The 24,932-nt window shown below is 32.3% G+C and overlaps 3 protein-coding genes and 1 pseudogene across 3 annotated transcripts; 3 read left to right on the top strand and 1 right to left on the bottom strand.

Moving 5' to 3' along the window:
* Window positions 1-232: 232 nt before the first annotated feature.
* Window positions 233-3,897, bottom strand: LOC134235297 (peptidyl-prolyl cis-trans isomerase B-like). The gene is made up of 4 exons (XM_062717418.1): window positions 3,751-3,897; window positions 3,136-3,349; window positions 1,054-1,176; window positions 233-927 (listed from the first exon to the last, which is right to left on the bottom strand). Exons 1-4 carry the CDS (start codon window positions 3,796-3,798, stop codon window positions 695-697), a joined length of 618 nt encoding a protein of 205 aa, XP_062573402.1. The 5' UTR covers window positions 3,799-3,897; the 3' UTR covers window positions 233-694.
* Window positions 3,898-3,993: 96 nt separating this feature from the next.
* Window positions 3,994-12,018, top strand: LOC134235296 (peptidyl-prolyl cis-trans isomerase B-like). The gene is made up of 4 exons (XM_062717417.1): window positions 3,994-4,136; window positions 8,499-8,763; window positions 8,994-9,116; window positions 9,831-12,018. The coding sequence occupies exons 1-4, from the start codon at window positions 4,035-4,037 to the stop codon at window positions 10,067-10,069; spliced, it is 729 nt and encodes a 242-aa protein (XP_062573401.1). The 5' UTR covers window positions 3,994-4,034; the 3' UTR covers window positions 10,070-12,018.
* A 6,760-nt stretch (window positions 12,019-18,778) lies between these two features.
* Window positions 18,779-21,237, top strand: LOC134235284 (multimerin-1-like; annotated as a pseudogene).
* A 763-nt stretch (window positions 21,238-22,000) lies between these two features.
* On the top strand, window positions 22,001-23,240 carry LOC134235283 (complement C1q tumor necrosis factor-related protein 2-like). Its single transcript, XM_062717407.1, has 2 exons — window positions 22,001-22,235; window positions 22,781-23,240. The coding sequence occupies exons 1-2, from the start codon at window positions 22,001-22,003 to the stop codon at window positions 23,215-23,217; spliced, it is 672 nt and encodes a 223-aa protein (XP_062573391.1). The 3' UTR covers window positions 23,218-23,240.
* The last annotated feature ends 1,692 nt before the right edge of the window (window positions 23,241-24,932 follow it).

Here is a 24,932-nt window from a genome sequence, read left to right as displayed (position 1 = left end):
CATAACCTGAAAATGTTGTTCATAAATGAACTCCTTAGGGTAAAGACAAACACACTTTTTGAACTCAAAATGGAGCATAATTCCATGAGAAAAATATCCATGAGTGAAAAAAACTTTAAATCGTTTACATGTACAAGAATTAACTTTTTGGTGCACTGCAGGACATGAAAGGTCATCAAGTTATATGTCATGAACGTTTCACCGATACTGCATAAACAAACACAGCATAAACTGAACTTTATAAATTTAATGTCTGAGATTCAGTATTTGGTTCAACACAACAATTACTAGAAAATCAGCAAAAAAATCTTTGATTTGAAATATACATGTATGTATAAATAGATTTGGCACTTAGAATACAAATTAAGTGTAAACCTTTACATAATTCGATGTCATAAAACTGGCACACTGGCCTTATGAATTAAGGCACATTTCAAGAATGAACATATTTGTCATTCACAAGAAATGGACGGTGAAGAACTTGCCTGCACCTGAGAATCAGTTACTCATAATGGCAAGAATATACTGATTATATATTTGAATAAAAAAAATATAACTTTCTATTGCTACACAAAAAAATTTGACTTGAAAATTGTTAAAAATCCTTAAAAATCTCTATTAATATAAATTTTGACAAAATTAAACGAAAAAGCTGAACACAGAACACATATTTAAAACTTGTAAAAAAGCAGCTTTATGCAGTTGCATCATCTGTAGTGACGTCAAAGGGTGTGGCCACTGGTAATTCCCCACTCTTGACAATTGTCACGTCTTCTATAGGGCGATCCATGGAGTCAGTCTGGACTGCCTCAATGACCCGCACTACGTTCATTCCCTCCAGAACCTTGCCAAAGACGATGTGTTTGCCATCTAACCATGGTGTCTTGATGCATGTAATGAAGAACTGGGAGCCATTGGTATCTGGTCCTACAAAATAAGAGGCCAAGTTCAAAACAAGGTACTGTAATTTACACCTAACTTTAGTAAGGTTTTTTGTTTAACAGTTGTCTCTGTCCTACAAAGTTTTCCTTTTTCCAGAATTGATTTTCATACCAGCATTGGCCATGCTCAGCCAGCCAGCTCCATAATGGGACAGCTTAAATGGCTTCTCATCGGGAAAATATTCTCCATATATGCTCTTCCCTCCTCTTCCATCGCCAGTGGTGAAATCTCCACCTGTGACAAAATAATGAAAATACTATTGGTTCCTGTTTATATCTACAACTAGTTGTTCCCAAGGTCATAAGGTCATCATAATAAAATCTGAAAGGTCTTGTGGTAATTTAAGTAATGCACAAAAGACAGGGGGCCCATGTGCCACATTAACCTGATTTGTTCTTCATCAGCAGATTCTTTTTTTGTCCTTCATAGCTACACGTACATTGTATACTGTATGTGTACTTAAAAAAGCAGGATTATATTGTAGCGGCTTTGGTACGGACAATGATGCGCTGATTCATGAATATTCATAAGAAATCATTTATATACTCAAAATGTATAGTGGGTAATGCTAATTTATGAATACCCCACTAAAATACCCATTGAGTCACCCATTGTAGCCCTACCCTACCCCTGGGTGTCATAATTTGAAAGTACTTGAATTTATATTTAGGAGGATGCTTCCATAATGGCACATAAATATTATTGATCATGGTTTTGCTATTTTTAAAGATTTCTCCTGTTTATTCCTATGTAATATATCTTATATGTAATAAATTGATTGCCCATTGTGGTCCCACCCTAACCTTTGGGGTCATGATTTGAACAAACTTCTACAATCTACACTACCTATAATCAGTATATACAGTTTTCATTGTCCATTAATTGTGATCCCACCCTACCCCCTTGGGTCATCATTTGAACAAATAAACTTGAATCAACACTACCTGGGGATGCTTCCATATAAATATGACTAAATTAGTTGATCTATGATATTTCTAAACAATTTCTTGTTTTAATAAGAAAATTTGTATGCAAATTAATGCGTATGCATGCGTTTAATATCTAATTAAATTAACAATACACTGATTTGTAAGGAATTTGGTTTTTGTAGAATAACAATAATGCCTTTATTTAATTGAGTCATATTTACATCACTGTTTTGGACATTTATTATAATAATTCTTATGGTTTCAAATTTTGACAACAAAAATTAACATAATTAAGTGTAAACTCTTGATAATGAAAAATTAAAAGAATTCAAACTCTGGGTTTTTTTCTTCCTTTTGGCATTTTAGCTAAGAAATAAGTTGATGAACTGAAAGCTACATCATGGTACAATATGACATGACCTACAAACAATAAAGTTCACTACGTTGCAAGTTACTTAAAAGCTCTTCCTTAGATTTACAGGAAATAAAGCCTTAAATACTGTTCTGTTCACTAAAAATCGCACTGTGGCTGAAAAATGTACGAGGAATATTCAGATATTCTTTCAAGTGATTCTATTAGCTATCACACACATATATGATAGACTGTACCAAGTACTGAAAAAAATATTCTAATCTACATGAATTTATTCTTTTAAATAGTATGAACGATAATTAATTTCATCATTTTACATTTTAAGGAATGGATTTAACTGTCCAAAATATATGCATTCATATTTCAGTAGCAAAGAATACATCTACGGCAATAAAATCTATTAGGAGCCTGCCACTTACTCACTCAAATGAAATAAAGACTTCACTGAATTTTCTTTTACCACAACTTACCAGTACTTCACATGAATTATTTGACAAGCAGATATGTTAAGTATGTACAAAATAAAACAATGCAGGCATCCAGTACAATGCATTCCATCTTGAGGACTTAAATTCCCAAACAAAATCTGTTCTAAATATTTTGACACATGGAAATGCAAGTGTGTAGGAGAATAGATAAACACTAATACATGTATAGGGTTTGTAATATAATGAAATGATTCCTTGATTTTTGTATACACACAAGCAAATATCAAAAGAACCAAAGAATATGGAATGTCAATCTACATAACATAAAAAAATTGGTTGTGTCCAGCTGTCTTAGCTACACATTAAAAGCCCTAATTTTAAAGTAGAACATAGTATCTTAAGTTTTGTATGGCTCTTGGTAAGTCACAAACCATGTATGTCATACACTAATATGGCACTTTACCTTGTATCATGAAATTATTGATAACCCTGTGGAATGAGCTCCCTTGATAACCAAAACCTGCTTCACCATTCACATTACCAACAGCAAGTTGTCGGAAGTTTTCTACGGTCTTTGGGGCTGCTTGCCCAAAGAGGCCAATAACAATGCGGCCTGCATCTTTCGTCCCAATCTTAATGTCAAAGTAGACCTTCTTGGTAACAGTTAAATCTCCTCCCTACAAAGGGAAGAAATAAACACTATTCCATCACATCCATTAAGTTCAACCTTTAAGACTTCCTTATTCCAGTGTATGATTTATATGACTTTTCATACTGCATTAATTCAATTATTTCTTGAACATAGAATTCAAATGCATGTGGAGTCTTTGAGGGTCTTGTGCTCTATTTTTTAAAATTTCTTTATTTTATTCATTTTCTTCTTTAAGTACTTGTACTGCACTGGATCATTACTCTTGAAAATATCATGCAAAAAAATATGGATCCGGGCCTACAAGACTACATTAATTTTGACAGTAAAAAAAATCCAACATGCAGATTGGAACTTGGAAGCGATAGATATCAAATATGTGGTGTTGAATTAAACAGTCACTAATTAAAGAAGTATAAAATAGTTTACCAGAACATAATGCAGATTCAACAAGACGAGTGCTACCAAAAACTTCATGATTCCTTTTTCACTGTCTGTCTGTCAAAATGCCACGTTTCTTACGACCAAAAATGAGAATGTTTGTATGTCGTAAAAATAGTTACGATTTCTTAAAGAATTAAAAGCGGTGCATTATGTGTAATAAAAGTTTCCTTTTATAACATCATCGTTTTAACATAGAGCGTCAGAAGAGACATCATGAATTATTAATTAAGCAGAGACGTAACGTCGTAAGAGATTCTCGAGACCAGTTTATGGTTTGGATTTCATTCGAGAGGGAGTGCAGACGAAAAAGAGTTAAAATGCGGTATTTTTTGATTGCTGCTGCGATTTTTAATTTCATCGACGTTGCTCAGGTATTGAAAATTAATTTTTGCTTTAATATTTTGCAGGTAAAATACTTTTTGTCATTCTTGGCTTCTTAAAACATAATTTTTCGAAACCATCTGTTTTATTAATTAAGACCCATGTACTGTCTTTTTACTTTTTTGTCACATCTGACAGAAAAAAAGTGAATTTACGACCAAGTTTGAATATATTTCCTATTCTTATCGAACTCTCTTATTTAGATGTTACATTAATAATTTTATATAACTTGTCATATGACTACCTTTAGGGTTAATTGCTTAAAGTCACGAACATTGTCTAACATTCAAAATGTTACAATGAAGGCATTTGTTAAGAAGCTAATTAGAAGCAGTATGTCTTATCATTAATAATGTCTGTAGAAGATGGGGTTTTAACAATGATAAATTAATAGATGTATGTATCTCGCAAATTAAAAATACAGTATCGTGACAATATTAATAAGAAAAGGACTTTAAAGATACAGAAAAAAAAAATGAAATTTTGTTTCAATTCAAAATGATTGTGCTCTCCTTTAAAGAAAATGTATTAAATTAATAATCATGATTTAAAAAGTTAAAACACATTTTGAAAGGCATCTGTAAAAAAAAAAAAAATAAATGATTTCAATGAATTGATAATAATTTTATTGCAATCAAAATTCAAAATTAAGATTTAGAGAATCATATTTTTGACACTTTTCTCATCAATCCAACTCCACTATTAATTCATGTGCACCATTAACATATGATTCTGCATATGGAACTTTTCTTTGAAATTGTATTATTCTACTCATTTTGATATACAACTGAATTTGAATGCTTTTTTATGAAAAATGTTAAGAACTGCTACTGTTACAGAATTTATATGTGAAAATTTTATTTTTCTGCTTTCTTTTTTTCATTTATACAAACTGTACCTATTTTTGCAAGCATCTAAAAATATATCAAAGGGAAAAGGGCTTTGCCACGATAATAATTAATTGTCTTAATATTAACTTTAACCACAAAAATCACAAGTTAAATGAAAGGCTAAATTATTAAATATTAAATTCACGCGTCTTCAATATTGTTTTATTGTGACATGTAGTACTACATATAAATAAATTTTTAATGGGTGTGGATGAAGTATAAAACAAGAATATGATGGAAGATTATGATTTAATTTGATGAACAATCAGGTGTGACATTTCATGATTATGTTTATCAGGTTATTATTTGAAATAAATGAGACTTTTACTTAAAAATGATTACTTGCCAAAATGTCAGTTGCATTACCATAATAAAGATCATAAAATAGTCCTAATGAAATGAAATCCTAACTATTTATAAGAAAGTATGAATATCAAGATGTCATATTTTTAACATATAGTTTTGTTAATACTGATATATTAAAATATGCATTTCAAAGTAATTTCATTAGACTCTGTTAAAAGGTAATTTTGTCTATATACAAGGGACTGGCTTACCGCTATATTCTTCCTTAATAAATACTAGAGGTTTGCATGATTAAAAATACAATGCTTGATTATACAACCACGCTTTTCGTGAGAATTACAAAAACCACCACTGTCATGCAAGTTGACAAGAGTATTAGGTGGATCATGTCACATACATATGTATATACATTACCTATATGAAACCTACATGTTTTCTTATTTTTCCATCACCTCATTTGTTCATTTGTATGATCATATTCTGTTTTATTAAGTGTTTATTCAAATCTGGATCCAATTAAAATGTGTACTTGTATTATTATTAAGATTAAGTCCAATACATGCATCAGAAAAGTGATAATACATGTATATTATATTTGGGAAGCTTGAGAGGCTATTAAAAGGCAAATGATGATTTGTATGTGGAAAATATAAAAAAAAAAAGATGTAGAATTTTTTTGTATTAACTTTATTTTTTGTTGTTGTTGAAACTTTGGTTTTTCAGAAATTGACTTTATAGCACATTTCCTATTTGTCTGTCTGTCCATAAAAGTTATTTTAAATAACAAGAACTTAAATCATTCAAATATCTTGAGGATGAAGCATGTTATACTTCAACATTTGTTATGGTTAATGAAAGGAGAGTTGGAATATTATTGGCAAGGACACCTTTTTGTTTAATTATAATTACAAGTTCTTATTCTCATAAATGAAGTACTTTGGTCTTCTTTGTGTTGGTCCTAAGCCAGGTTTCTGAATGCTGTGAAAGGCTAATATCTAAAAAGCCCAAGGTTTTATTATAAAATAAAGGTCACTCCTATGAACTGCTAATAGAAACAGCAAAGAAGAAAGTAGGCATCCTTGCCATACCCCTTTGGAGATGTCAATGGGTTCAGTTAGTTATCCTTCATGTGTGATGTGACTTGGCATTCCTGTAAATCTAGTATTTCTGATGATGATAGTAAATTTGTCTAGAATGCCATAAATTGTTTCATGAAATGGCACAATATTTCTTTATCCAGGCTATCAAATACTTTCTCAAAATCAATGAAGACTACAAGAGTTGCGACTCTAATTCTTCTAATTGTTCTAATATGATATGCAGTGTTGTGATATGGTCACCATATGATCTGTTTTTTCTAAACCCTGCTTGGTTGTCACTTAGCTAGGTTGACATCCACTGCTGCTCTTAGTCCATGTACTATGACTAAAGTTCCTAGAACAGATAGAAGCACAATCTATACCTCTTATATTTCATATTTTTGGCAGTTTTGCAAGGTAGCCTTTTTTCTCAGTCTGTTGGTACTTCCTCTTTCTTCCATATCTTTTCTGAGCGGTCATACATCATATGGATCACACTAATTTTGTCTCTTCTGCAAGAATGTTTAGTCCTGGAGCCTTTTATTTTTGAAAAATGATATTGCCTTCTTGATTTCTGATTGTGAAGGCCACTGAAGGATGTTCATAGTTAAGTATATCTAGAAAATTTTTTGCAGGTGGTATATACATGTATTTGATTTTTTGGTGGAAGAAATGGTTCCACCAACAGCTTGGCTGTTGATGCACAAGTTTGCAAACATTTCCCCATATCATTTGTATTACCATTAGGCTTTCATTAATTTCTTCATAAGCTGGTACGTGATATTGTCTCTTACTTTGGCATTGAAATCTCCCATCAGGGAAGTTTCTTCCATGGGTTGGGACTGCATTTTCTGAGTACTATCTAGCATTTCATATTCAAGTCCTTTTTTGTCTCTTTTGCTAAAATATAGGGACATATCACTAACGGATGTTAAGATGTATGCTTTAAATCAAGCAGTGATAATTCTGTCATCTCTTGGCTCCTATAGATATAATGATAGAAGTTACCTCTGGGTCATCTTTGACATCAGTATTGCCTACCCCTTCTAAATGTGGTGCAATGTTCCTATGTATAGTTGGAAATATATAATTAACTCTCCAGACCTCAGTCTTGTTTCTCTACCATCTTTTCATTTTTGCTTCTGTGATGCCAGGTTTGTCGATTTTGGAATTCTGCATTTCACTGGCAATGGTGTGTGCTATGATTTACGCTAATTCCATGTTCTGATGTTAGTTATTGATTAAGGTGTAAGAGGTTTCTGTCCTCTAGCTTCCTCTTTGGTTACTCTCCTTTGCCTGGAGGAAGCATCTTTGTATCCCAATTCTGAGATGGCTGTTGTATTGTCTAGTTTTTCTGTAATCCAAATGTATTATCTGAAAGGGGGAGTTAATCTTTATAGTTTATACCAAAGGTTCTAGGAACCTTTGTGAAAGCTCCTGGATTGCAGAAATTCTCCATTCAGGCCACTAAGCAGAAGAACTAATTATTGCTCTTCTATGCTTTTTGTAATTGTGGCTTGATTGCTATACTTTAGGTAAACTGGGACAAATTTCTGCTCAAAAATTGTTTCTGCATACATTGTTTAGATTAATATAATGCCAAAAAAGCACTTCTACTTGACAAAATAAAAGAAAAATCTTTATAAAATTTTTCCCCCCCCCTTTTTTTTGCAAATATATACACTTATATAGGTGTGAAAATTGGAGTTTACCTTTTTTTTGTTTAGAACAGGGCTTTCCCCCCCCCCGTCTATTAGCTACAGTAGGGAATAGTCCCCCCCCCTATTAAACAATTTGCTTCAAAATACTAAATCATATGCAAAACAATATAAATGACAATGTCTGAATTGAAGCAAATTTGAAAAAAAAAATGCTGAAGTAGTGAAGGACAACATCAGAGGGTAGATGAGCATTGTGGTCCATGGGCCTCTTGTTTTAAATAAAAAAATCCTTCATGTTTTGGGCCACATTGGCTTTCAGTACATGTTATAAGCATACATTTTCTTTGAAAAATATCTGGAGATTTATTATTTTTACTCTAAGAGTCAATCTCTCAACTGTTATACAATTATTTCAGGGAAAGATTCGATGTTTTGATACCATAACTCAGATGGTCTACTTTGACATTGCTATTGGTCCAATGAACAGTCAGCCCTGGAACCCCCAGCAGCCTCAGGTTAGGACTCCCCCTGTCCAGAACACGAGTCGGATTGTCATCGGTCTGTTTGGAGACACTGTTCCAGTCACGACCAAAAATTTTGCCGCATTAGCCACGGGAGAATATGGATTTGGTTATGAAGGCAGCAAATTCCATAGGGTCGTCAAAGACTTTATCATTCAAGGTAGAAACACTTTAAGGGCCTCTATGTACAAGTAATGTATGCTATTTTTCAAAATGTTAATTGCCAAATAAAGAATTAATACAGGAAAATTTTTACAAGGAAGTTAAAGTAGTTTTGCAAAAAAAGTGCCAGTTAGTAGCTAGTTGAAATGAAAAATGATTTGATGATTTGAAATATAATCCCCCAGCATTAATATAGATAAATAACGTATCATTTTATATAAATTGTAGGAGGAGATTTTGAAAATGGTGATGGAACAGGAGGAAAAAGTATTTACGTTGGAGACAGCTTTTTGGATGAGAACTTTGACATAAAACACTATGGTCCTGGCTTTGTTAGCATGGCTAATGCAGGTAAGACATGCATTCTAGCTAGCTCTCATGTTCTACATTATTTCTCCTCACTTGTCAAATGGATCATCATGACTAATATTTGTCTACCATTTGACAGCACAGGAAATAAGTGAATTGTAATTCAATATTGTACATTGGGAGGGAAATTTGTCATCTAGCTAAATCTCATTTGTCTTGATGGTAGCAGTGTCTGATGTGTTGTATGGCATAAGGAAAAAATAAACCAAATTGGATCTTAATTCTGTGAAATTTTTTGATTACAATTAATGTGCTTTAATTCTTTAGAGCCTCTTTGTATATTACTATAAACATTAATTAAATCAATGACAGAGGTCTTTTCATATTTTGAAGTTTTCTTAAGGTTGGTTGATACTCTCATAAGGGAGATAACTCTTAATGGGATAAATGTCATCAAATTTCTTGATAAATATTCCTTCATAAATTTGTCATATTAAACTGTCTTTTTGACTAATTTTGTTCTTCCATTTGCTGCACAGAAAGTATTTGAATTTTACTTTTTAAAATGCATTTCTTTTGGACAAGCATATTTGTGTTAAAGCAACATTTTATATGAGTGAACAAAATTGTTAAATGATCCATGCTTGACAAAGACACTGTCTTGATGCCACAAAAGAATTTTCTTTGTTTTAAAGAGCAATTGTGTAAAAGCACATGATATAATGATATTTAATACTCTCATATTTTTTCATACAGGTCCAAACACCAATAAATCCCAGTTCTTCATCCAGATGGCCAACCATGCAAATGCTACTCACTTAGATGGTCTACATGTCGTGTTCGGAAAAGTTCTTGATGGAATGGACACTGTGCGAAAAATCAATGAGCTACCAGTGGACCAGAATTCCAGACCATACCAAGATGTTACCATTGTCAAAAGTGGAATCTTGCATCAAGAATATGAGGTCTTTACAGAAATGATACCCAGTAGATAAACTATTTTTTACTGCGAGTCATTCAGGACATTTTGAAATATCTGTTGGTGAACTTGTTTAATATATGTACACTGTAGATAAATGTTTGCTCACATTGATCTGGGGGAGAGGCTCGGTAGTCTAAACACGAGATATTTGAGATATTCTGTTTTCTAAACTTGAGATATTTGAGATAATCATATTTACAGGTACTTTGTTTTCCAGGTGTGTGTCTCCAAATGTTTTTCTCATTTATTACTATAAAAGAGGAAATATAAATATATATCATTTATATTATAATAAGAAGAGTGACATTTTATTATTAAAAAAAAAATATTGGGATTTACTGTCCCCTGGAGGTATAAATTTCCTAATTAGAAGACAAATCATGTTAACTCAAATTGTTGTCACTTTTTGACTTAAATCATATTGTGTAGAATGTTTTGTGTGGTTCCTTTTGTACAGAATTATTTAAATAGTGTTGCTTAATTGAATATTGTTGGCTTGATAAATTAAGAACAGTGACTATATGAAAAGCAGTGCTGAAACATTTGCAAATATATACATGTACTTTGACCAGAAAATGTAGATGTACAAAGTATCTTTATTCTTTTTCTAGAATCTTCTTTTAAAGTTAAACAAAGGTAACATATTAATTTCAAGATGATTATGAGAGATAAGCATATTTCTAGATTATTTTGGGATGTAGCTAAATTGCCATTTTATTACAAAAGTGTTTTTGCTATCCAGGTGTAAAAGAGAGAGAGGTCTTGATATGCAAATTTTTGAAAATCGCCTTTATATGCAAATAAGAAAAACAAAAAAAAAAACATGCTAGACAAATCTGTTTTGTCAAAGTTGTATCTTCTCTCAATTAATTTACTGCCTTTTTGTGTCATCTCCATGCAAATAATGTCAAAAAATTTTGTATGACCTAGCCAAAGCAGTTTGGCAAGATGTGTTACACATGTGAAGATACTTTCTTCTTTAAAGAGTTGTACATTGAAATGCAATCTACGCAAAAAAAAAAAAAATAATAAGCCCTAGTTTAAATGGGTGCCTCAAAGGTTTTTTTTTTACTTCCTGCTGAAGATCAGGATTATGAAACAGCTAGTAGAGACACTTAATTTAATATTCATGTTGACTGCAACATATATTTTTCAATGTGGCATTTTACATGGAATGTATTTATAAGGTGTGTTGTTGTAAATCTTGTTATTATTTGGGAATTTTTTTATGTCTCAAAGTTTTAATCATCTACACTGTTATGCCAAATTGATTTTGGTTTCAGGTTAAATATCATTAAAATGAAATATTTTTTAATAATAATTTATTGATAACTTGTTTGTTTTCCTAATATTACTAATTAGATTTTACACTTAAACATTTTTTTTTACCCCAAAAGAAAATATCCTGCCTAAGTATTATTCAGTTATATATGCTACTACATAAAGAAAGAGCATATATCAAGAAATTATAATTTTATTACATGGACTTGCTTTTGATTTGTAAATATATGCAACATTTTTATATAGAGTGCTGTGATTATAAAATACAGCTTTCAACTGCAAAAATGTGCCAAACATAAGGACTTGCATTTTGAACCTTAAGGAAAATTACCTGAGCTTTTTTATATGGTCTTGTAAATACCAGTTGCTTCATGACTGAATATGGAAAGTTTTAAGATTTATGAGGATAAGTTGGATTAATTGACACTGAAAGCATTTTTCAATTCATTGCATTTAATTATCATTCTTTAAGAAAGCGTTTAAGTAAAACTTGAGATGATTTGCACTCAATTGACATACAGTTTACGTATATACTATGAGCAAAATCATGTTAAACCATTGTATTATCTACTTGCCCTCTGATTTAAATCACATTTATTTGTAGTTGATTTTTAATCATGTAAGTTCATTACTTCATTTTTATAATGAATTTCATCCCTATTAAAAGAAAAATCTTTAAAATTGGAATATTTGTCCTTTTTTTTCTCATACACGGGATAAAATGAGCGAATAATCAGTTTTATGAAGAATTGCATAATATTCTGATTTCTGTCATTTTTCACTATATATATATATAGATTGATTTTGATACCCTTTTTTTTCCTTACACGCAAACTAACAGTTTTGATACCTGTACGAATTAATGTACATGTAGTTCTTTGAATTTTTTCTGCAGGATTTAACATAATCTATGATATTTTTTAAACTCAAATTTAAAATAACCCCATCAAGAAATACAGCTAATCTTGCTTGCAAATAACGGGCGGAATAATGGGATAAAAATGACAATATATGCGACTGTGTATATTTATTATCAAGTGTGACCTTAGATGTCATCACTTTCAGAACAATAAAAAATAAAACAATTGAAAGTTCTCGATAATTTATTCAATGTACTACACTGTATTATCTAAATTAATTCTTCAAACATATGACAAGTCACAAAACGATTTAACATTAAACCACAAAGGTATAAAATATCAACTAAAATGTCTTTTTTTTCTGATTGATAGTTAAGGAAACGTTAATTATTTTTAAATATATACGGTGTCCGATGCAGGCATTTCAGTTTATCTGCCTATTTAAATAGTTTACGCTCACTAACTGGAAAATAATATTTCATTACATATACATCAAAATTTGTCACTTTTAATTTCTCAGAATGTAAGCAGGTAAGGATTTGATTTAGAGCTTTGATGTTGAAAATATCTGTTAAGTGTCACTCTATTGGAGCACGCCCCTTAATAACATAAATCGGTACATTACCTAAAAATAACCCTGTTCCGAACCTTAAAGAAACACCAACTGGTCACTTTGTCGCTCTACAGTAACATATTAACCTATTCTTTCAAAAACGTTGATGCAACTTCATGCTTCTGTGTTTGCAGTCACAAAATTTTACCTTTAACAGTCCAATAATAATCTTGTCCAATCATTCGGCACACATCGGTTGAGTCATACTTCATCTAACTTCCTTTGATGAAGGCAATGTAATCATCCGAGGATTGCCAAATCCTAGTCCAGTAATGAAGTTTGAGGATAACGAACAGTAGTCAAGTTCAACTTTCTGTAATTGCAACAATACACATGGGTGCAAAGCAACCACGAACATCTAAAAACATCAGGGATAGAATTAGATACCATGGAGGAGTAGCCATCCCCTGTAGACTGATGTGATCACACTCTCCTGCTGTCCCTTTTCTGCATGATTAGGCAAACATAAAAATCCGTAGAAAATTTTTAAGTGTCAAGTAATTGCTTAAAGCTTTATACATGTGTAAAAAATCAGTCAAAAGATTGTACTTGCTGACAAGGTCTTTGTATCGACAATAGAATTTGCAGAATGTTGACTTTATATTTTTGTATCATCAACTTATTTGTCAAAAGCTTACCCCGCACTATAAATTGTTCGAACATACATCGTGCTCTTACAGGAGACGAGCTCCACGTACAGGTGATAATGTATATACAAGTAGCACAAGAAAAGTATTTTTCAAATTTAAACATCGATTATAAAACATGTATAAAAATATGATATCTTATTTCGAGTTTTGAGAGATATATCGAATCAACGTAGGAATAAAAACTGTCAACAAATGAAAGGTCGTCAATATAGTTTTAATGTTTACATTAAAGGTCACATCAAGAGACCTCTTTTCGTATTGAAAAATTTAAATAAATTCTGCTTAAAAGATTGAGCGAGCTCATAAAATAATACCCCAGCCCTGGGCTTCAGTGTCCATTCAAATTTTCTGATCAAGAACCTGCCAAAAATAACTTGGTTAAATATAAAATAAATAAATGACATCCTCTGGTCATTGGTAATATTTATAATCTTTCAGTGAAATAGACAGGTAACGTTTCTTCATTAGAAAATTATAGATCTCTGTGAATTTTACTTTTTATACCAGTCACCTTTCTAGAATGACTGCTCCAAAAACCACATAGATACTGTCAATCAGAAACTCGAGCATCATTTTGCTGTCAACTTCAAAGTACTTTGACAAATGACATTTTTTTAAGTAAATGAGTTCCATTTTTATGGAAAAAGCAGCTGTCAATGATATCAAAAGCTTGGACTTAGATATATCGTGGGGAATGGCTGTGTATGAAGTTGAAAAAAAGTTATGGTAAAATCTTGTGATTTCAAATTTTCCAAAAGTTCCTTGGAAATTTTAAGTAATTTTGTATGATGGAGAAAACGCAATTATATATAATTTTACTAGATGCGCAGAAATAAAACTTGAAAAAGAGTTATATGTATAGAATATTTCATATTCCATACATTTATCTAAAACAATAATTTCTTTAATTGTTTTCGTGCGATAATTGTTTTAATTTCTGCACGCATATTTTGCTATAGTGACAAGCCATTTGATATGGTGATATGGTAATCCTTATCTCCGATGATAATATAATTAACATTATTATTAATGTCATATTATAAAACCACCATTTTCGATGGTAATAGTGTTAATTTTAGTGCTTTAATGGATCCATGGTATTAAAAAAAATTGTCATTCGTCTTCGAAACTGACGTAGTTTTGGTTGACAGGTTAATAACACGGATGATAACTATTATGGCTTTTTAAAAAGAGAATATAAAAAAAATTGACGTAAAATTCACAAAGTAAAAGAACAATTGCACAGATAAACATTACAATTAGATTTAGGCAGCTTTAAGTGTTTGTTTTTTTTTTTGTTTTTGTTTTTTTTTTTTTTTTTTTTTTTTTTTTTTGTTTTTTTTTTGTTTTTTTTTTTAGGTTTTCTTGCTCGCATATTGTTTGCAAAATCATGCAAAGAGAGTCTTGATTAACATAGAAAATATTTTGGAGATATCATTTTGAGAATTGAAGACAAGAACAATGCAAAGGACAAGATAAAGACAGAAGATTGAAACCTTTTAAAATAAAGCTAGAAAAGAAAGGCAAAACTTGCATTAATTAATTAATAGTGTTTAACGCCAAGTCGGCAATAATATTTCAGCCATATTTCGGCGACAAAGCTTGGAATGAAGAGTTTCACAATTTAAATAAATGCTATTATGTGCTCTTAAATACTGAAACTGATGAACAATTCGGTTCATGTGAAACTGAAGCAAAATTTGTAAACCACATTTTGGAGCCAAAATGTTATTCTGATAAGGATATGGCTAATAGCCGTTACTAGAGGACGCTTAAGTGTAAAACCCGGAAAAACCCTTCGGGACCCATGAATTCAAACAAATTGGTAATTAATAAAAATATGCAATTTATTACGTATTTAGATCACATAAATTCCTTTATATACATAAATACACTTACTCTGACATTCAAATGAGCGAAATGAAGGTTTGTCTCGGAAGTAGAGTCTACAAACTGCCATTTTAACACAAGAATATAACAGTGAATGAAATTAACCATGAAATATAAGAGAATAAAGAAAGATAAATTCTAAATGTTTGGCTAAAACATGAAGAAGTCTACAAGGAAAAGAGTCTTGTTGAAAGACGATTTGGTTCATGTTTCTTTGTCAAGTTCAACTGAAAAGAGCTTGATATTGGCGAAAGGACAAGAGAATTTTACTATACCATATAACGAAAAATTACTACATTTACCTTATAAAATAACATAAATACGAGGGAGTCATTAAAATATTCTTCTCGAGAACCTGTAGAATAGAAAAGATCAAACTTATGTGAAAACCTTCTGAGGTTTCTGATAAAAATATTCAAATCATGGCCTCTGGAGATTGGGAGGGGCCATAATATGGAATTTAAGTTTTACAGTGCAACATATAGGAAAAAACCTTATAATCTTCTTCTGGAGAAACACTGGTCCAAAAAATCTGAAACCTATGTAAAAGCTTTCTGAGGAACTCAGATTCTAAAATACCATGTATTCAAAAATGAGCCCGTGTGGTAGGATGGGGCTGCAATAAGGAATCAATGTAAAACAAGGGGTATCTGATATAGAACAGAAGGTCCAAGATGACACAGGTAAGCGTCGTGGGCCGAATGTCTCTTGTTTATATATAGCAGTTTTTGAAACCTGGATACATTTCCTAGTGGAGTTCAGAGTCAGCGATATTTAATTGGTATTTTGTTAAAATATATAGAACGAGAAAAAAAATTGATCTACTTGATTTCTGGAACTAAAAGACACCAAACGATTTCCTCTTTATCACATTTTTATAAATGAATCACAGCACTATCAGGAATACTACCATTATGTTACACAATGCTTATCATTTTCATCAGAAATAGAACGCTAACTTTTGATTACTGACTTAGATTCGGTATGGTTTTTAGAATATTATTTCTAGTGTTACTGGTTAAAACATCGTCGGCAAAATCATGCAAGGAAAGACTTTGTCACATGGAAAATCTTCTGGACAGCCTCGTATTCAATCTTGTGATTACAAATTGTCCAAAAGTTCCTTGGAATTTTTAAGTAATATCGTATGATGGGGAAAACGCAATTTTTTTTTTTTTTTTTTATACTTTTACTACATGCGCAGAAATAAAACTTCAAAATATTCCATATTCCTTACATTTATCTAAAGCAACAATTTCTTTAATTGTTTTCGCGCGATAATTGTTTTAATTTCTGCACACACACGTATATATTTCTAAAGTGACAAGACATTAGATATGGTGATATGGTAATCCTTATCGCCAATGATGATATAAATAATGTATCTGTCATATTATAAAACCACCAATTTCGATGGTAATAGTGTTAATTTCAGTTCTTTAATGGCTCCATGGTATTAAAAAAGAGTTATCATCGTTTTCGAGATTGACGTAGTTTTACTTGGCAGGTTATTAACACGGATGATAACAATAATGGCTTTTCATAAGAAAGAGAATAGAGCATTCAACTGATGTAAAATTCACAAAGTAAAAGTACTACACAGACATAAATTACCATCAGATTTAGACAGATTTGGATTGATTTTTAGAGTGTGTTTTTTTTTTCTTGTTCAAATATTGTTTGCAAAATCGTGAAGGAAAGACTTGATAACATAGAAAATATTTTAGATATATCATTTTGAGAACTGAAGACAAAATCGGAGCAAAGGAAAAAGTAAAAACAGTAGACAGAAACCTTTTGAAAAACAAATCGAAAAGAAAAGCAAAGCTTGGATTGACTGATTATTGTTTAACGCCGAGTCAGCAATTTGCAGCTATATTTCGGCGACAAAGTTTGGAATGAAGAGTTAAACAATCTAAATAATGCTGTTTTACTCTGACATTCAAACGGGCAAAATGAAGGTTTGAGTCTAGGAAGTACGGTCCACAAGCTGACATTTTAATGTAAGAATAACAGGGAATGAAAATAACCATGAAATATATGAAAAGAAAGAAAGACAAAATCTTATTGTTTGACCAAAACGTTAAGATGTCTACAAAGACAACAGTCTTGTTGAAAGACAATTTGGTTCAGGTTTCTTTGTCAAATTCAGCTGAAAAGAGCTAAATATTGGCGAAAGAACAAGAGAATTTTACTAATACCACATGACAAAAAAAACTTACTAAAGTGACCATATAAAAAAGATATAAATATGACAGTCATTAAAAATCTTCTTCTCACAGTCATTAAAAATCTTCTTCTCGAGAACCTCAAAGATTAGAAAAGGAAAAAACTTATGTGAAAGCTTTTTGGAGATAGTGAATTCGAAGATTCTAATAAAAATGTTCAAATCATGGCCCCAAGATAGGATGGAGCCACAATAGGAAATTAGAGGTTTACATTGAAACATATAGGGAAAACCATAACATCTTCTTCTGAAGAAAAAGTGGGTCAGGAAATCTGAAACTTAAGTGGAAGCTTTCTGAGGTAGAGTACTGAGTATATTCTTAGATATTTAAGAATTGACCCAGTGTGGTAAGTAGAGCCTGCAATAGGCAATCAACGTATAGCCAGGGATAATCTTACGTAGAACAGCAGGGCCAGGGTGACTCAGGTGAGCATCATGGATCATTTGGCATCTTCTTTATATGGCCGCAGTTTTTAATGCTCCCTAGTCAAAGTATGAAGATGTGTTCTTATTCTATCTGACTCAACAAAGATCGTAAGGAAATTCAGAGTTAAGATTTTAAATTGTATTTCGTAAAAATATATGTAACGAATTTTTAAAACGATTTCTGTCCCTTAAAGGAAGAGAACGGTTTCCTATTTATCTTACCTTTATACATGACGCACAACCACCAAATTTAGAATACTAGTATTTCTCTCACTTATAAACTTAGGAGAAATTAAATGGTTTTGAAAAAATACAGTATTGTCACTTTCATACATTTTTCGTAGAAAATCGTTCATCAGTACCATCCTTTTCCATTGAGTGGCATTAGGTAAAAGTAAATAAATTCTCTGCATAAAGTCATGACGTTAAAAAATAATCTTTTAATATTTGAGGAATGGTTGTAGGTTATTTATGTTCTTGAATGCTACTTTTTAAAACAAAGGATGAAAATTCATCAAGGATTTCGCACTCATACTGTATACTAGTAACAAGTGCATTGCATTATCAAGAATACTAAAGTTACTAGTATGTTACACAATACTTATCAGTTTTCAGAGGAAATAGAACGCTGTCTTCACTTTTGATAACTAATCAGAGATTCGGAATGATTTTTAGAATATTATTCCTTGTGTTTTTGGTTAAATCATCGTCGGCAAAATCATGCGAGGAAAGACTTGATCACATTGAAAATCTTCTGGACAGCCTCGTATTGAGAATGGAAGACAAGAACGAAGCAGAGGACCAAGCGGGAAGCAGACCTTTTAAAATGCAGATGGAAAAAGAAAACCAGGACTTAAAAAGAAGAATCTTACAGCTAGAAGAAAAGCTACATAACTCTAACATACAAATGGACAATGTTAAGGCAACGAACCGGGAACTAAATGCGAGAATATCAGCTTTGGAAAACAACCAGAAAAAATATGAGAAGAAGAAGAAAGGTATAAATACTATGTTTGGAGGGAGTATCAAGAAGTCTACGAGTCCAACAGTTTTATTGAAAGAGAATTCCGATGAATTCGCTTTGTCAAGTTCCATCACAAAAGGCCAAATATTCCCTGAAGCACAACAAAATTTTACCATGACTGAGACCAAAAATCAACCAACCATTCTCAATTCAAATCCATTCCAGAACAAGACATTTAAGGAGAAACGTCTTTTGACAGGTGAGCATTGCACAAAAAAGATCTTCTACGCATTACTTTGATACTAGCAGTAAGCATATACACTGAACGAAACTTCTAAGTGTTCACCTAACATTTTTGAAGTTTTAGAGAACAAATGCAAACAATAAATAATTTCTTTTATTCTTGATTAATGATGCATATTTAATTTGAATGTTGCATACATTTCATGTAAGTATCTCGACAGAATTTTTAGCAAATTGTCAAGGAAACGAAGTACCCTCAAAATGAAAATTCACACAAACAAGCTCTATGGAGTAAGACCACCACTCGCTCTAATTATTACAAGACTGTAATTACAGTTGAATAGCATGAACCCCTGAATAGGAGATTGACCCATCTGCTGCCACACCTACTGTCTAGATCCTTCCAAACCATTGAAATTGCGTGGAAAAAGGGGGGGGGTGACATTTCTTATAAAATCCCAATTGTGTTGAACGGGATTCATGTAGATCCGGGATTTGAGAGTGCAGCATCACACAGATGCCTTTTGGTCAATATCCTAGGGTGTTTAGCACGTAAGTGACCTCTTGAAGGATAATTCAGACTGCTTGAGCTGAAAATAGACTATCACTAGCATCGATTTCTTATGATTTTCGTACGATTGAAATTGTTATTTTTCATGTTTCTAAGATTGTTTCACAACAATTTATTACTCTTTTAACATGGTGTGACGCGAAAATTTGGCCTCGGACGAAAATCAAGGTCACTTCCGGTTTGGTTAAATTTTGTCAAAAACTTTCAAATTGTGATAAATTGGTGATGAAAAATGACGTGAAGCCTATAGAAAAATGTGTTGAAATGGGTTTTAATACTGGTTGTTAATTTTTAAAAGTAATATCAGGTACAATTAAGCACTAAAATAAAAGTGAGTAAAACGTGGTGCAAAGATTGTCCAGATATCAACATTCCAACAGCTCTACCTTACATCTCAAAGGTCTTTTTGCCAATGTTTTATGTTTTTTAGTAAAACCATTTTTCAAAATTTGATAATGATCACAAAAAGACACTAATTACATAAAACACGTGCCGCAAAGTACTCTTTTATTATTTTTAAGCTTAGTCACGGAACACTGGTTTTCATCGGGTATATTTGATTTTCTTTCAATAATTGTTGAGAACACTCATTTGCTGTAATAATTTGAAAATATCACATCATTCTATACAGTGGTTTTTAAATAAATTTATTTATTATAGTGAACACTTAGAAGTTTTGTTGAGTGTATATATATATATCCAATAAAATGAGTTATCCTACTTCTGGAAATTCCAAGTGTCTAATTTTTTTGTACTCTTTATAGATAAATGTTTGTGGGTTTCTGAAAACAATCACCGTTTTTTATCTTCAACAATTAATACACTTCTGACTTTATAATAATTTACAGACTCGTGTGTCTGCTTTAAAATGTTGAATTTGATCTACATTGAATGCATCATGACCCATACTTAAACATGTTAAAGACTCGAAGAAAGCTAAATTTTGGATTAATTTCAGGTGTACACACAACAAAGCCTCCATTTGCAGATGGTGTAGCATTTTCCTCCTTTGTGTCTACTTATGAGACAGAAATCTCAAAAGACCACACCATTAAATTCGACAGCATAGTGACAAACATAGGCAACCATTATAATCCACATTCCGGAACATTCACTGCTCCGCATCATGGTGTGTATGTGTTTACCTGGAATCTTTACTGTCATGCGGGGCGGCTATATTTATTCGCAGGTTGTAATCAACTCAAATGCTGTTGCAGCCATGTTTACATCCGACGAGGGAGCAACAAATATAAGAACCACAACAGGAGTGGTGGTGGTAGAGGTCAATCAGGGAGACGTGGTGTTTGTTCGAACTCATCCTACTGGCAACCATGTCGGAAATCTCTATAGTCATTCCGATTGGAGGTCGTCTTTTAATGGATGGAAGATATATTAAATTTAAGTTAAAACTAAAAAAAAAAACATGACAATTAAAAATAAATCACGAAATAACAGTTGTTATTAACTTGAATTTAGGAAATCATACAAGAATTAGAAATGTAGAAATCCCATTTCTTAATCACTAGGACTCATTTTTTTCATTTTTGAAAATTGTTTTCTGGAAGCTATTGAGGTAGTTCAACGCAAGTTTAACTTAAAAAACTTACAAAGAGTTGGTCTCTCAGTTATGGTTATCCATACTTTGCTTCTTCAAGTAAACCAGTCCCCAAGATTATGAAACAGACATCGAATTAAGTCTAATTTTCAATCGGCTGTGAGATGTTTATTTGAATCAATCTCTAAAGCATTTGAGAAGCAATGTTGCATTATCAGGAATATTTATGTCATACAATGCTTATCATTTTCAGAAGAAATAGAACACTGTCAAACTTTGATAACTCATTGCAACGGATTCGGAATGATTTTATGAATATTATTTCTAGTGTTTCTGGTTAAATATCGTCGGCAAAATCATGCCAGGAAAGACTTGATCACGTGGAAAATGTTCTGAACAGTCTCATATTGAGAATGGAAGACAAGAACGAAGCAGAAGACAAAGCAGGAAGAAGACTTTTTCAAACGCAGATTACGAAAAAAACCAATACTTAAAAAGAAGAGTTTTACAGCTAGAAGCAAATTTACACAACACTAACAAACAAATGGACATTATCAAGGCTACTGTCTCGAAATTACTATCAACAAACGGGCAACTTAATGAGAGAATAACAATTTTGGAAAATAACTATGAGATATCTGAAAAGAAGAAAGATATAAACACAATGTTCGGCAGAAGTATCAAGAAATCTACGAGCCCAATAGTTTTGTTGAAGGAAAATCCCAATGTAACCTCTTCGTCAAGTTTTGACACAAAGAGCCAAATATATTTGAAATCACAACAGAATTGTATGATGTATGAGACCAAACACAATCCAAACAATCTCCTGTCCTCTCACAAGTCAAATCCATTCCAGAACAAGACAAATAATTCATTAATGGAGAAACGTCTTTTGACAGGTGAGAAAATTGTACAACCAGATAATCCTAGCATTACTTTGGTAATTAGCAAACATATATCAAATAGAATGTGTTATCCATACCATTTACCTTCAGTATCTTAAAATTAACCTCTTTATCATGTGGTTATTTTAATTTACGCATGCTTTTGATGCTACATATATGACTTGACAATTTTCGACAGAGTGACCATAGGTGCCATTACACACATTAGATCCGTTCCATATTCTTCACAAAAGGTATGGAAACGAATTACTGCCGTTGCATAGGGCAGCTGTCGGGTATGATCGGTCGACAAGGGATGCTTACTTCTCCTAGACCAATATGATCGTACCTCTGGAATTTCCAGAATTTGCCCTTATTGCACAATAGTTTGTAGTTTTCTGGGAACACTCATTGTACGTTATCTTTATCAATTTTATTAATACACGTTTCCTCTATATCTGTGTTCATGCTATAAAATGAAAGATTTGATGTACATTCAGTGTGTCATGATTCTGACTTTAAGAGAAAAAAAAGATAGCTACATTTATGATAAATTCCAGGCGTACACACAACAAAGCCTCCATTTGCGGATGGTGTAGCATTTTCTGTGTATGTGTCTAAAGAGGATACAGATATAGCAAAGGACCAATCGATTAAATTCGACAGCATAGTGTCAAATATAGGCAACCATTATAATCCACTTTCCGGAATATTCATCGCCCCACAGCATGGAATATATGTATTTAAATGGAACCTTTACTGTCACACAAATGGCTTGATTTATTCCCAGATTGTCCATAATTCTAATGTTGTTGGAGCCACGCTGACAACAGGTCAGGGATCAACAAATGTAAGAACAACAACAGGAGTGGTGGTGGTAGAGGTCAATCAGGGAGACGTTGTGTTTGTCCGCACTCATCCTACTCAAGGTCATATTGGGAATCTCTGTAGCAGCCACGACTTGAGGTCATCGTTTACTGGGTGGAAGATATATTAAAGTTGAAACTTGATAAAAAAGAAACATGGAAACTAAAAATAAAATATAAAATTAACAGTTGTTATTAAAACTTGCGTCCAGGAAATCATAGATTTAAATTAATGTCCTATTTCTTAATAATCAGGATTCTTTTTTTATCTGTTAAATTGTTTTCCAGAAGGAAGTTCAACTAAAGTACATCTAAAGGAACACGAAGTCAGATGAAATATGTGGAGATATCGAACAATATTCGAGCTCAAAAGTCAATTAAACAATAGGAGTGGAGCAAAACCGGACCTGCGAAACATAAAATTGTGGGATCAGATGCCATGGATGAGTGAGCATCCCCTGCTGATCGGTCACACCCGCCGTGCACTCCTTATCATGATTGGGAAATAACAGCGATAAATTCGTGTACAACTCGATCAGTGTGTAAATAATGGCATATCAATCAGTATGAAAAAGTCTGTCCGCATTTGACTTGAAGTTAAACTGTATTTGGTAACAAAGTATTTGTATCGACCATAGAACGTACTCAATAACTTACCTCATTTTAGACATTGTTCAAACGTAGAACATGCTCTTCCGTATCGAATCAACTCAGAAATAAGGGAATTTGACAGTTGAAAAGTGTGATCATAAAGCTTTGTTGTTCAATAACCAACACCGTCTTTTTCAGATAAAAGATCCAAATATTAAATAAAAATTCACATTCTGTGATATTTTTTATATTTCAAGCTCACCAAGATATTGTGTCGACATAAGAATGGAAATAACTACCGGTATTGTTGATTGGATCCATGATCACAACAGGTCAGGGATCAACAAATGTAAGAACAACAACAGGAGTGGTGGTGGTAGAGGTCAATCAGGAAGACGTGGTATTTGTCCGTACTCATCCTACAGAATTTCACAGTGGAAATATCTATAGCGGCTCCAGTTGGAGGTCGTCATTCAATGGATGGAAGATATATTTAAATTAAAAATTCATTGAAAACGTTGAATTTAAAGAAAAAGTCATGATATGGATGATTTGTTTTAAACTTAAAATTCGAAATTCATGAAAATTTTTTAATTTGTTCTGTTTGAATTTGATGAATAACAGCAAATAATCCTATCAAAGCAATACGCGTGATAGAAGAAAGAATTTAAGATAAACACTGAAGGCAGATATTTTTAAAGTGACTTTTTCTTTTCACAGTAAGAATTCCAAAGATTTTATCAATATTAATGAATTGTAGAAACGGAACATTCACAGAACCCTGAAGCACTAAATAGGGTGGGGGTGGGGGGTGTCAGTTGCTTAGGAAGAGTGAGTATATCTTTCCGATGGGTCATACCCGCCCCTATCACAATGAGGCACCTTTTCTTATTTTAAAACACTGGTCATTGGTGTGTTTTATAATTCCAATTGAAAAGCATCAGCTATATATAGTGATGGTGGTGTCCGTCTGTCTTTCGATATACATGTATACGTTTTTGCGTTACGCTCTTACCCTACTGAATGAAATTCTGTTACACCAGAATTTCACCGAATCTTGTTACATAATGTCATTATGTATGAACTTCCTATCTTTCACTTTTTAATCTGAGACTTATTTCGGGTTTTCCATAGCAAACATGGACACTCTGAATCTTTCTATAATATTGAGCTGTACCCATCTTATCCGCAACTACTCCTATACCACTGAACAAAATTTATTCAATACTTTTACTGATTCTTTATTATATACTGA

The sequence above is a fragment of the Saccostrea cucullata genome, unplaced genomic scaffold, assembly GCF_032062105.1.
Source record: "Saccostrea cucullata isolate Sc308-1 unplaced genomic scaffold, CSIRO_AGI_Scuc_v1 ctg634, whole genome shotgun sequence".
Taxonomy (NCBI): domain Eukaryota; kingdom Metazoa; phylum Mollusca; class Bivalvia; order Ostreida; family Ostreidae; genus Saccostrea; species Saccostrea cuccullata.
This window is presented reverse-complemented; position numbering and strand designations above follow the sequence as displayed.

Coding starts and splice junctions, on each gene's coding strand:
- LOC134235297 (XM_062717418.1), bottom strand. CDS start 3,798: ATGAAGTTTTTGGTAGCACTCGTCTTGTTGAATCTGCATTATGTTCTG. Junction 3,350..3,750: donor TGAATCTGCATTATGTTCTG/GTAAACTATTTT, acceptor TTCCCTTTGTAG/GGAGGAGATTTAACTGTTAC. Junction 928..1,053: donor GCTGAGCATGGCCAATGCTG/GTATGAAAATCA, acceptor CTTATTTTGTAG/GACCAGATACCAATGGCTCC.
- LOC134235296 (XM_062717417.1), top strand. CDS start 4,035: ATGGTTTGGATTTCATTCGAGAGGGAGTGCAGACGAAAAAGAGTTAAA. Junction 4,137..8,498: donor ATTTCATCGACGTTGCTCAG/GTATTGAAAATT, acceptor CAATTATTTCAG/GGAAAGATTCGATGTTTTGA. Junction 8,764..8,993: donor CAAAGACTTTATCATTCAAG/GTAGAAACACTT, acceptor TATAAATTGTAG/GAGGAGATTTTGAAAATGGT.
- LOC134235283 (XM_062717407.1), top strand. CDS start 22,001: ATGTTCGGCAGAAGTATCAAGAAATCTACGAGCCCAATAGTTTTGTTG. Junction 22,236..22,780: donor GGAGAAACGTCTTTTGACAG/GTGAGAAAATTG, acceptor GATAAATTCCAG/GCGTACACACAACAAAGCCT.